This window comes from Podarcis cretensis, assembly GCF_951804945.1.
Source record: "Podarcis cretensis genome assembly, chromosome: 2".
In the NCBI taxonomy this organism is placed as follows: Eukaryota; Metazoa; Chordata; class Lepidosauria; order Squamata; family Lacertidae; genus Podarcis; species Podarcis cretensis.
The window spans coordinates 83,943,910-83,957,465 of record NC_137171.1 but is presented as its reverse complement, the minus strand read 5'-3'; the positions used below and the strand labels follow the sequence as shown (position 1 = coordinate 83,957,465).

Below are 13,556 nucleotides of genomic sequence, written 5' to 3'. Positions count from 1 at the left end.
AGTTAGGGGAGAGCAGTGAAGTGGCAAAGTTTGCTGATGACACTAAATTATTCAGATTTGTTAAAAGAGACTATAAAGATCTTCAAAAAGCCCTCTCCCAACTGAATGGCGGTGAAATAGAAAATGCAGTTCAATATAAACAAGTGTAAAGTGATTCATGTCAGAGCAAAAAAATCTTGATTTCATATAAATGCTCATAATAGCTCAATGAAGATACTGTTCCAGTTTGTGGTGAGTGTAACTGCAGACATCATCATGCCATTATACACCTCTATGGTGTGACTGTATTTGGAATACTGTTTACAGTTCTGGTTGTCACATCTGAAAAAGGATATTGTAGAGTTGGTAAAGATTCGGAAAATGATAGAGAGTTTGAAACGATTCCCCTATGAAGAAAGCTTGCAGCATTTTTTACTTTTTAGTTTAGAGAAAAGGTGAGTAACAAGGTGGTGTAAGTTTATAAAATTATGCATGGCATGGAGAAAGTGGAAAGAGAAAAGTTTTTCTCCCTCATTACTAAAGAACTCGTGCACCTCAAAACGAAATGTTGGAAAATTCAGGGTAGATAAAGTCCTTCTTCAGAACTTGCTCCCGCAGGACGAACTGATAGCCACCAACTTAGATGGCTTTTAAAGAGGATTTGACAAATTCACGGAGAAGGCTATCAATCAGTACTGGCCATGATGGCTATGGAGGCAGCAATGCTTCTGCTGGAAACCTTGGAAGAGCAGAGTGTTCATCTTCAGCTAGCTGGTTCCCCACAGGCATCTGGTTGGCCGCAGTGAGAAAACAGGCTACTGGACTAGATGGGCTACTTGACTGATCCAGCAGGCTCTTCTTACGGAGGGTGGTGCTGGAGAACAGAGCTATGTGCAACCTGTGGTCTGCTGTGTGCCCCCTAAGCTAGCCTTTGCAAGTGCTGACGTAAAATCCTAACTGTCAGGCCAGGCAGCTTCTGTATATGGAACTGACGGACACGTCATACTCATTCTCAGAGGAAGCAAAATGTCTTGAACTCCCAACTCATTCTAGTTATTTATTACTACTATATTCAAGCATCTCCTGCAGCTCTATTACAGTGAGGGTTGCCATAATAGTGAGGCTCTTTCCACCACAAGATGAAGAACTAGACAAAGGGAGCAAATGTGTAACTACAGTGGTACCTCGGGTTAAGTACTTAATTCATTCTGGAGGTCCGTTCTTAACCTGAAACTCTTCTTAGCCTGAAGCACCACTTTAGCTAATGGGGCCTCCTGCTGCTACCACGCCGCCGGAGCACAATTTCTGTTCTCATCCTGAAGCAAAGTTCTTAACCCAAGTTACTATTTCTGGGTTAGCGGAGTCTGTAACCTGAAGCGTATGTAACCCGAGGTACCACTGTATTGCCTCTAGAGTAACTTCTGAACCCGAGTGCTTTGAAGCAGTGGAAAGATAATCTTGTCTATACTGCTCTCCTCATATAAAAGTACCAAATCAGTGAAAGAAGCGCATTTTTTTTCTAGAAACATTTTACCTATGTGGCACTCTTTCTCTGCTGTGATCTTTTTGTGTAGAGGTAGACATTTGTCTGGCTTAGGTATCCATACTTGAGACAGAAGAAGACAGGCATATTTCTATGCTGCTAAATGGCATTAGGAAAGGAGATGAGAGAATGAGGTCAGGGGTACAAAACAGCAAACAAAGGGAAAGTAAAACCCCTAGGTGGGTGTCACCAATGGAAGCTAGGGAAGTAAAAAAGCTTAATATGGATTCTAAATGGCCAAAATATCATGAGATTTTAGAATATGATGGCGAAAGGGTGAAACTTCAGAGTTATGAGAAACTAAAGCCTAAGGTTCGAGATTGGTTGCATTACCATCAGATAAATGAGACATTTAAACAGGACAGGAAAATAGGATTTCAGAAAGAGAAGTCAAAATTAGAAACAGAACTGTTGGAATCCAATACTAAGAACTTATCAAAAATGTATAACTTGCTGCTAAAATGGAATACACAGGATGAAACGGTGAAATCAGCTATGATTAAATGGGCACAAGATATCGGTCATGATATTATGTTTGCTGACTGGGAACAGTTATGGACCACCGGTATTAAATTTACTGCATGTAATGCATTAAGAGAAAATATTATGAAAATGATCTACCGATGGTACATGACCCCAGTCAAGCTTGCAAAAATTTATCATTTGCCTAATAATAAGTGTTGGAAATGTAATGAGACTGAAGGCACTTTCTACCACCTTTGGTGGACCTGCCCAAAGGTTAAAGCTTTCTGGGAAATGATCTATAATGAAATTAAGAAGGTCCTTAAGTGGACTTTTCCTAAGAAACCAGAGGCTTTCCTCTTGGGCATGGTGGGCCAAGTGGTGTCAAGGAAGGATAGGACTTTCTTTATGTATGCCACTACAGCAGCAAGAATTCTACTGGCAAAGTATTGGAAGACGCAAGAACTACCTACTCTGGAAGAATGGCAAACAAAGGTGATTGACTTTATGGGACTCGCCGAGATGACGGGCAGAATCCGGGACCAGGGGAAAGAGACAGTGGAAGAGGACTGGAAGAACTTCAAAATATATCTTAAAAATAATTGCAAAATTGAGGAATGTTAGGATGTCAGGGGGTAAGAAGTAAAGAATTGCAGCAGTAAACAAAAAAACTTAAGAAATTTTTATGAAAGGGAACTAAGATAATGGACTCAAGGGTTGCTAAAGAATTATTAAACAAGGATGCAGGGATGGGGAGGTATGGGGAAGTCAAAGAAAGAAGGGTAAGAACCGATGAGTATGATGTGATACTGTTTTACATTGTTCTTTATTATATGTGTGGAAATTAATAAAAATTATTATAAAAAAATAAAAAAAACAAAAACAAAACAGCAAACAGAGGTAAATAGCATTTGTACTTGATAGCACAAAAAATAACACAAAAAAATGCACAAGGAAGACTGCATTGCAGGTGGTTGGACTAGATGACTCTTGGGTCCCTTCGTAAGATTCAATGATTCTATTACTGTTACGGAGGACAATAGAGTTTGCCATCAGAAAGCTCTTATGTTTAGTCAGAATCCCCTTTGTCGTAACGTGAATCTGTTGGTTTGGATCCTTCCCTCCAGAGCAGAAGAAAACAAGCTTGCTCCATTCTCCATGGGATATTTGAAGATGGCTATCATGTCTCCTCTTTTCCAGGCTAAACATACCCAACCACCTCAACCACTCCTCATAAAGCTTGGTTTCCAGACCCTTGATCATCTTGGTTGCCCTCCTCTGCACATGTTCCAGTTTGTTAATATCCTCCTTAAATTGTGCTGCCCAGAACTGTGATACATTACTCTCCCAGTGTGGTCTGATCAAGGTAGAATAGAGCAGGGCTATTACTTCCCTTGATCTGGACACTCTATTTTTGTTGATGCAGCCTAGAATATAGCATTAGCGTCCCCACCCCTGCTGCATCACACTGTTGACTCATGTTAAGCTTGTGGCCTACTAAGATCCCTAGATCCTTTTCACATGTACTAATGTCCCTTCATCTTTTACTTGTGCAGCTGGTTCTTCCTGCCTAAGTACAGAACTTTACATTTGTCCCTATTGAAATTCAGTTTGTAAGTGGGGCCCAGTTCTCCAATCTGTTAAGGTCATCTTGAAATCCTGATTCTGTCTTCAGTGGCTTCTCCCACTTTGGAAATTAGATGAGCACCCCCTCAATACCTTCCTCAAAGTCGATTCCAAAGATGTTGAACAACAACGGCCCCAGGACAGAACCGTGTGACACCCTACGTGTCACTTTTTTCCAGAATGATAAGAAACTGTTAGTGAGCACTCTTGGGTTTGTTCAGTCAACCAGCTACAAATCCACCTAACAGTTATCTTGTTCAGTTCATATTTTACCAGATACTCTGCAAGAATATCATTCAGGACTCTTGTCACGGGCCTTACTGAAATCAAGATACACTACATCCACAGCATTCCCCAGATCCACCAAATGAGTTTCATCTGGCATGACTTGTTTTTGAGAAACCCATGCTGGGTCTTAGTATCACAGCATCCTTTCCTAAGTGCTCACAGATTGAATATTTAATTATCTGTTCTAGGACCTTTCCTGGTATCAATGTCAATCTGACTGGTCGACAGTTACCTGGGTCTTCTCCCCGCTTTGAAGATAGGGACAACATTTTCCCACCGCCAGTCCAGAGACCTTACTCGTTCTCCAATAATTCCCTTGTCTCTGTATAATGAATCAGTTCCTCCCTGTTGGTGAGGACTAGGTCCAAGAGAACCCCCTTGTTGCTTCTTTCACCTTCTGGGAAAGGAAACTGACAGCAAGACAATTGAGGAATTTGTTGTGCCTTATATTCTTGTCAGATATATTGGGGTAGTTGTAGTCTCCCATGACTACTATATCTCTCTTTTTTTGAATGTTTGGTAATCTGCTCTAGGAAGGCATCATCCAGGTCCTCAGTGTGGCTTAGAGGTCTATAGTAAGGTTACTATTGTTTCCCACTCCTACAATTGTTATCCATATACTCTCAATCTGCCTTCCATACTTCAAGTCACAGATTTCTTCACAAGTGTACACATCCTTTATATATAATGCTACTCCTCCCTTCCTGTTTGATCACTTTTTCCCCAGGTTGCACTCAATTCCTACATTCCAGTCATGAGTTTCATTCCACCAAGTGTCAGTAATGCCTATTAGGTCATATTTGCCATCCTGTATTCAGAGATCAAGTTCTTCTCGCTTGTTTCTCATACTCTATGCATTTGTGTAGAGACAGCTGAAACAGTCATTCCTCCAAACACTGCCGCCTCTGTACCCCTTCGTAAGGATTCACATGTCACCACCAGTCTCTTCATTCTCTGGGGAGCTGCAGGAATCATTCTGTACCCTGTCCCTTCCACTGTCACCTTGGTGTGTTCTGAGATCTGCAACTACGTACTTGCTCCTCTGGCCAAGAATGTGTGTCCGAGATGAGGGCACGGAAGCAATTTTGTAGCTTCAGTAATGCATTGAGTGATCTTCCTCCTTCCTAGGAGTATCCTGCCTGCATTTCTCTTCCAGGACACCCAGTCTGTGGACCACAGTGTGGAAACTCCTGTATTAGAGCAATCAGAACCGTCCCATGAGGTTGGACTATTTGATTCTCAGAGGAAAAAACCTGGCTCGAAGACTCCACTGAGGAAAAAGTGCCCTGCAATTTTTGCACCACCAGGAGAGAAAGGAATTGTTTCCTAAAACTTGAATACTACTGTATGTAAACCATGAAACTAAGGAAGTGTGGCTCATGCAATCTGAAGCAAGATTCATGATGGTTAAAGAAGATGGATAATATTTCTTCCTATATACATTTCTTTTCATTACTCAAGAACACTAACAAAACAGGCAGCTACTATCTACTGAAGGACGGAAAATTGATGCAAAATTATGGAACCACTGTTTTCATTCTTTGAACAAACTGAGATTTTAATTCTAAATCTTCCACAACTCCTTTGTCTTAGAGAAAAAGGTTTTACAAAATATGTGACTATATATGTATGTGTGTGTTGGTTCTCAATATTTAATGTTTACATATTATTTTTAATTTATTTTTACCTCTACCGATGTAACCATCCCTATGACCATGGGTGAGGTGTGGGATATAAATCCAAATAATAAATAAAATTACAACAGTGGGTCCAATGACCTTTTTATGGTCACCTCTAGTAATTATGCTGGGACGCGGGTGGCGCTGTGGGTTAAACCAGAGCCTAGGACTTGCCGATCAGAAGGTCGGCGGTTTGAATCCCCACGATGGGGTGAGCTCCCGTTGCTTGGTCCCTGCTTGGTCCCTGCTTGGTCCCTGCTCCTGCCAACCTAGCAGTTTGAAAGCACATCAAAGTGCAAGTAGATAAATAGGTACCGCTCCGGCGGGAAGGTAAACGGCGTTTCCGTGCGCTGCTCTGGTTCGCCAGAAGCAGCTTAGTCATGGTGGCCAATAAAGCGATAAAGCAATAAAGCGAGATGAGCGCCGCAACCCCAGAGTTGGCCATGACTGGACCTAATGGTCAGGAGTCCCTTTTCCTTTTACTAGGAATTATGCTATATGGGATTCAGAATTGCATCAGAACTGGACAAATTGCTCCAGCCTAAGATGCATATATCAAAGTATAAATGTAATACAGAATCATAAAGTTGGATCCAGGCACGTCCTTGGCGGAACTCCACTAACTGAATGCTCTGGTAGGCAAAAGTGGGAGGTGATATTCATTGGTTCCTCCTTCCCCCAGTAGTCTTCATGCCATCTGCCACGCTGTCCTGGAGGTTCCCCCAACCCACTGAAGCAGATTTTCAGGAAAAGGGGCATCACCAAAAGCCCCTCCACTGGATCTAAGTTCCTGCACCCCCATTTCAAGATGGGGAATCTCTGGATCCAATCCATTGATGTAATGAATTCAGTATTTCTAAGGAGTTCAACCCCATTCCATTTGTTTTATGGTATTTTAAATTGGAAGCTTTTGTAACAGTTGCATTTTATGGATGTTACAAGCTACTTTGGGCATTCTGGTCAAAAGGCAGGATATAAGTCTAAAATATACAGAGAAGGGCTGTGCTGTAGTCACATCAGAATACTAAACGGTGAATTCAGAAGGAAATTAAAAACTTTTCACATGTCCTTTTAAGTGTACGGACCTTTGACAAAACAATCCTCATAAATGACTTAGCGACCTTGGACTGAAAGGTGGGGTCTAAATCAGGGGTGGTCAACCTTTTTATACCTACCGCCCACTAATGCATCTTTATTGATGCATTGGTGCTCGATAGAAGGAGGATTCAGCTTATGCCATAGAACCCCCTACCACCCACCTAGAATCCTGAAACACCCACTAGTGGGCTGTAGGCACCAGATTGACAACCCCTAGTCTAAATCAAGTAAGTAAATGATTTTAGAAAAATAATGTGACTGAGAAGAAGAAAACTGTCAGGGAACTACCATCAGTGCCGGAGGGAGAGAGCAAAAGACAGAGGGATTCCAGAGAGCGTCCCGGGATTGGGAGAGGCAGCCCCTCTTCTGGGGAAGAGAATCAGCGTAGCACCAGTGGAGAAGGGGGCAGATGGGGGAAGCGGGGAGGCGGTCCCATGACTCCTTGCCAGGGACCAGCGGGGAGAGTAGGGGTCCTCCGCTGCCTACGCCCTCCTTGCGCAGAAGGCTTTCACGCAGAGAGAGTAGGAGGAGACTAGGCGTCAAAGAGCTTCTTTGCTGGAAGAAGTTCAAGAAACGCCCACTGACGGATTCTGCCAGCGACTGAGGCAGCCACGGGTGAGTGGCTGTCCGGACAGAAAAGGTTCACTCAGGCAACCCAGCCAGGTGTTTGCACCGGCTTACGAGCAACCCCTAGAACCATTACAAAAACATTCAACTCAATTGTTACCTGTGCATTAATCAAAATGTTGGTGGAAAAGAGGTACCAATATAAATCTTTTAAAATAGCAAATTATACACACAGCATAATTTTACATTCCCTCTCTTACAGCAGCCAGCATGCAGATTGCCAGTTATTAGTCATCCACTGATTTACTGATGCTGCAAGCGAACTAATACCAAAGTAAGTTTCATTGTCATTTTAATAATAATAATAATAATAATAATAATAATAATAATTTATTTCTACCCCACCCATCTGGCTGGGTTTCCCAGCTACTCTGGGCGGCTTCCAACAGAAGGTTAAAAATACATTAAAAATAAATTGTTCATTTACTACTTAAGCAACAAAAGTATGTTTTCTTCAAAGTAAAATTTAGGGTGTCTGAAACAGTATATTTCATAACCATGTTAAACGTTCAACTGAAAAAATAAATTGGATACAAGAATTGTGGAAAGTTCTCAAAGCCAAATCTACATATTACCCCGAATGAGGTGCTGGAAATATCTGGACTGTACCCAGTTTCAATTGCAGTTTCTGGGGAAGCTAATTTTTTATAAACCCTCCTCAATGTCAAAAATATTTCATCTATCCACCTGTGGGGAAAAAACTGCACAATCCACAATTCTACATCTAATTCTGTGCAATATGTAGAAAGGCTCTTGTGTGTACGCATAAAGTTACTATAGAATGAGAAAATAACGTGCATGCCCATGAGAGCTGATCAACACCTGACATTATATTTTATTGCCCATTAATTAGATTTTAGATAGGTTCCAATTAATAAATAATGGTAGTGCTGTTTAAAATAAACATAATAAAAACTAAAGGAAATATATACCAATTAATCCATAAAATAGGCCCCATTACATGAGAATTCCCTCCCAAGAGGATACAAATAGAATGTGAAGACAACCAGATGCTCAGGGGTTAGGATCAGAAAAGAATGGTTTCTTTATGAAAGATGGAATACCTATCAAACTAAATTATCAGTCCAGCTAATACAGTACCTGTCGCAGTTCTGAAAGTCCTTTGAGTATGGCCTGCTGTCTGTCTCTCACCACATTAGGATTAAAAAGTGGATCCCTTATGTGATCGGAGCTAAAAATCTGTCGTGGTGTATGGCAAGCATCTAAAAGTAAATATAGATGAGATTAACTGGACTGAAAATAATCAGTCTTACTTTTTTTCGTACTATGCAAGATTAATATTTTCAGTGTTTAAAGATGGTTCTAACTTCAAATGGATCTGGAAAGAAGGCAGTATGTAAATAAGGTTCTAAAAGAAGACATTTTCCATCAACATTTTGAAATTAAAATACATTGGTACATCATCATATCTTTATTATTAGACAAACATTTTCAATGTTATATTGGATTGATACTTAATTTTGCAGTTTTGTACTAGAAGCTGTTCATTAGAACAAAGGCTTCTTTGGGGAAAAAAAGTTCTGTGCAACAGTATACTATTCATTAATCAAAGGCATTTCTTTAACTTTGTATTGTAGTACCGTTTGGCTGCTGATATTGTGGATCATGTGTTGAAGGCCTGGTCAAGGGTGCATCTGGATCAAGGTAATACACTTCATTTGTTCGCACGTAAGGAACAAAGTGAGAAGAAGGTGGCCTTTCAGTTTCAGCACTTTGAGGTGGGGTTTCACTCTGATGCTTATCTGTATAGGTACTTTTCTCTCTTCCGTCATCAGGAGTCTTTATTTGCTGCGGCAATCTGTTTTTAACTGCTGGAACGGGTGGCGATTCAGATCTGTTTTAAAACAACAACAATAACCTTCAGACCTGTTTCGCAAGCAAAAACTTTTTTTTTTAAAAAAAGTTAATATTAAGTTGTGCATATGGGAGGTTCTGAATTCTTATTTTTTTCTTGTTTGTTGAATTGTCTTCAGCAAAACAACTGAGATGCTAACTGTATACCTGAGCCAAGTCCTTTAAAGCTTTATTTCCTCCCTTAAATCCTTAACTTACCTGAGCAGCTCACCACATGGGCAATAATACCTAAACCCAGTTTTTTTACTTAATACAAATATATCCTGCTTTGCCTCCAAGGAGTTAATGTGGTGGCATATATATACCGTATTTTTCGCCCCATAGGACGCACCTAGTTTTTGGGGGGAGGAAATAAAGAAAAAATTTTATTTCCCCCCCAGGCACGGGGCTGGCGCAGGGGAAGCCCGAGCTTCCCCCGACCCCAGCCCCCAGAAGAGCCTGCTATCCGCAAGCCTAGGGAGCCGCGCCGGTCTCCCCAGGATTGCGGACAGCTGTGCGAAGCCCGGGCGCGCTGAGGCTTCCCAATGCAGGCAGCTCTGCGCAACTCTCCGGAGCCCGGCGCAGCTTGGCGCCGGGCTCCGGAGGGTCGCGCAGAGCTGCGCGGACCCCCGGAGGGCAGGCAGCTCTGCACGACCCTTCAGAGGCCAGCGCAGCTTGGTGCCGGGCTCCAGAGAGTCGCGCAGAGCTGCGCGGAGCCCGGGAGCGCAGGCAGCTCTGCGCGACCCTTCGGAGGCTGGCGCGGCTTGGCGCCGGGCTCCGGAGCATTGCACACAGCTGCGCGGACCCCGGGAGGGCAGGCAGCTCTCCGCGACACTCCGGAGGCCGGCGCGGCTTGGCGCCGGGCTCCGGACGGTCGCGCAAAGCTGCGCGGACCCCGGGAGGGCAGGCAGCTCTGCGCAACCCTCCGGAGGCCAGCGCGGCTTGGTGCCGGCCTCCGGAGAGTCGCGCAGAGCTGCGCGGAGCCCGGGAGCGCAGGAAGCTCTGCGCGACCCTTTGGAGGCTGGCGCGGCTTGGCGCCGGGCTCCGGAGCGATGCGCACAGCTGCGCGGATCCCGGGAGGGCAGGCAGCTCTGCGCCACCCTCCGGAGGCCAGCGCGGCTTGGCGCCGGGCTCCGGAGGGTCGCGCAAAGCTGTGCGGACCCCGGGAGGGCAGACAGCTCTGCGTGACCCTCCGGAGGCCGACGCGGCTTGGCGCCGGGCTCCGGAGGGTTGCGCAGAGCTTCCGGAAGCCTGGAGAGTGAGAGCCTCTCGCTCCCCGGGCTTCAGCGAAAGCCTGTATTCGCCCCATAGGACGCACCCACATTTCCCCTTCATTTTTGGAGGGGAAAAAGTGCGTCCTATAGGGCGAAAAATACGGTAATCCCCTTTTTATCCCCACAACCCTGTGAGGTAGAATAGGTGATGTTCAGCCAGATTTGCTAGAACATCAGTCCATTAAAGAATTCCATCAGCTGTTTCTAGAGATTCAGCAAAATAAGGCAGAGAAACATGTTTATAGTTGCTGCATATAGGAAGGTGAATCAGTAGCCATGAAGCGAGAGCTGCTGTACTACTGTATGAAATATGGGAGACACCAGTGAGATAGGAACAGATCATGCTGCATACTATTAACAAGCAAAAGTTTCCTTTGGGACATTGTTTTTATAGGACAAGGTACCTTGGACTGCAGTCCCAATCCCCTTGTACTTGGGGGAGAGGATGTTGGATTGTGTGGAGGCAATCCTCTGCTTGCTTCTGATAACTCAGCCTCCCTCCAACCAGCACAGACCTCCCCCTTCCTCCCACCAAAAGTGTAGTATTCCCCACCAGCAGAGTCTGGCAGAGAACCCCAAAACGGAGCATTCTGAGGGCAGGGGTGAGCCAGCCTGGGCTACATGAGCCAAGCTGCTCTCACAGCCATTGTCAGCCCAGCACTGAGCCACATCCAGGCCCAATTGCTGCACCAGCACGAAGCTGGCACAGGTATTAGGCTCAGTTCGCCTGACCACCCTCCTAGCTGGTTGGGCTGCAAATAGCTTTGCCAATTGACACAGCCATAGCAACAGCAGGTTTGCATTGCAAACTTCCCACTTGAATAAATAGGAATAAAAAACACACATTTAACAAACTTGTTCAGGGGAATTCTGAAGAGTTTAACCCGAAATACATTTGCGATGAATTTTTAGTTATAGAACTAAAAAGTGAAGACGGCCATATAATGTTTTCATATACATCGAATCACAATAATAATCCAGATGGTTGTAGCAGAAAGATTGGTGACATGAAAATTCCTTTTGGTGGGTGTGCATGAAGCATCTACACTACAGTGGGTTAACTCACCACCATCACCAGTCACTCACTACATATGACAGGCAGGGACAGATGGTCAAACATTTGACTAACCAGCCAGCTTCTGAAACACTTTCCCACTGTACAAGCTGTATTGCAGCCGTCTGAATAGCATACATGAGGTTGGATTCCACCTGTATGTCCACAGGACAGAACCTTAAGTAACTAATGTCCCATTAACTGCTTGCCATACAGGAATGCTCAGGCCAACCATTCTACTACAGGCTGGACCTACTCAGGTGGTTGGTTGGCAGCACTTGCTGCAGGACACTTTGCAAAGGCTGCCTCTACCTGAGAACGTATTTTGACTAAGTACTTAGTCTATAACCTGAATGCTGTGTTGGAAGAGATACCAACACAGAATGCTGAGATCCAATAAGATACTGGGGGGGGGGGAGTTTAGGGGGGTTTAGAACCCAAATCTGTTTTGTTTTGCTCTGAATCTGCACTGTGAAGGAAGACCATACCTATTGGACACCTGTGAATTTCAGACAATATCCTTCCTCAACGTTTTGAAACCAGCTAGTTGAAAGTTCCCAATTGACCTTTTCTCTGGAATCCCTTTAGAACCTGCGCGTTCCTAATAATCTCTGTTTAAGCTGCTGTTTAAGGGGACAGAAATGACTAACAGGTAGCTTGAAGGCTTCTTTTGCTCTTGTTAGGTGGTTTCTGTGTCTAGGGATGACCTGTTCTGAGGGTTTGCACTACCCCTGAAAGAACAGGTTTGTCGTCTGGGCGTGCTCCTGGATTTCAGCGTGTCACTGAAGTCTCAAGTGGCTTCTGTGGCAAGGAGTGTTTATGCCCATCTTAGGCTGATTCGCCAGCTGGACCAGGATAGCCTGGCCTCAATTGCCCATGCTCTGATGACCTCCTGTCAGGACTGTTGTTATGCATTGGTTGTGGCCCTGCCCTTGAAGGCAGTTCGAAGGCTGCAGCTAGTATAGATTGCAGCTGCTCCTCTTGAATTGCAGCAGCTCAATGGGGCCACATGACACCGGTCCTGAAACTGCTACACTAGCTGCCAGTGAGCATACAAAGCATAAAATGGCTTGGTACCAAAGTACCTTCCCAGTATTCCTGACCCACAATTGACAGGTGAGACTTTGCTGGTGGTGCTGCCACTTAAGAGTTGCTCAGTTGGCAGTGATATATGACAGGGCCTTCTCAGTGGTGGTTCTGTGCTTGTGGAATGCGCCCCCTGGCGAGGTGCATCTGTTCCCCTCATTATTGTCTTTCAGAAGGAATTTAAAAATATTACTGTTTACTCAGGTATTTTATGGTTGTAAGATACTGTTCCTGGCAACCCTGAAATCATTGGCGGAGAGAACATCTGTTTTTAACTGATTTTAGAATATTTTTAATGATATTTAATAATGTTTTATTGATGTGTTTGCTGCCCTGGGCTCCTTTGATAAGAAGGGCAGAATATAAACATGTTGCTCAAAAAGGCTAGAGTGAATCTCCTTGCAACTTGCCTATCAGAGGTTACTGTCCATTCTGCAGTGTTTAGATATTGCTCAGTGCAAAACTTTTAATAACCCTACTCCCTGACCTTAACCCTTGGTACCTCTGGGCTGAATGACGAGGAAGGAGATTCAATAACTCCTGTGGTGGGTGGTGAATGATAACTACTATTTCCAAAATCCCAGTATGGCACCCATTTTATCCAGCCTCAAACGATGTAGATGCAAGGGGAAAAAAGGAAACCAGAGGTCTGGGAAGAGACTGATTTGTTTATTTCATAAAATTTATAGACCGCTTGTTTTTAAAAAAATCAAAGCGGTTTCTTCCTAGTTAACCCCACTTGGCTCCACTTGCCACTTCACACTTCAGTATAGAGACTGAATTGATGCTGTACAAAATGGCTACCCTGTTTTCGGTGTTGGCTAGACGGCCACTGATGCCTGAAGGCCCTGACAGGGCAAACCTTAGAAAGTAATGGGAGAAAATAATCAGAATTAAACAACATACAAGATTGTGTGTTTTTCACCTGGCTGGTGTCAGCCCATTCTTCCTTTTCCCTGTCTGAGAAAGCCCAGGAGTTATCACCA

At 44.0% G+C, this 13,556-nt stretch overlaps 2 protein-coding genes across 7 annotated transcripts in view; one reads left to right on the top strand and one right to left on the bottom strand.

Annotated features, from left to right (window-relative positions):
* The window catches only part of CCDC66 (coiled-coil domain containing 66), a 47,333-nt gene that overhangs the window by 5,058 nt on the left and 28,719 nt on the right, over positions 1-13,556 (bottom strand). For 3 of the 4 annotated variants that reach the window (XM_079964997.1, XM_079964999.1, XM_079964998.1), the window contains 2 exons: positions 8,904-9,157; positions 8,404-8,525 (listed from right to left, as the gene is read on the bottom strand). In XM_079964997.1, the coding sequence (XP_079821123.1) occupies positions 8,404-8,525; positions 8,904-9,157 (376 nt within the window). Of the gene's footprint in view, positions 1-8,403; positions 8,526-8,903; positions 9,158-13,221; positions 13,433-13,556 lie in introns of those variants that run through there. The other variant, XM_079965000.1, reaches the window with a different exon arrangement.
* TASOR (transcription activation suppressor) overlaps positions 1-13,556 on the top strand; it is a 73,162-nt gene that overhangs the window by 58,696 nt on the left and 910 nt on the right. The window contains exons 24-25 of one of the 3 annotated variants that reach the window (XR_013835708.1): positions 7,505-7,576; positions 8,901-8,967. Coding sequence is in view for 1 of the 3 variants with exons in the window: in XM_079964958.1 (XP_079821084.1) it covers positions 5,055-5,119 (65 nt within the window). In the remaining 2 variants the exon portion in view is untranslated. Of the gene's footprint in view, positions 1-5,054; positions 5,708-7,504; positions 7,577-8,900; positions 8,968-13,556 lie in introns of those variants that run through there. The other 2 variants (XR_013835707.1, XM_079964958.1) reach the window with 2 other exon arrangements.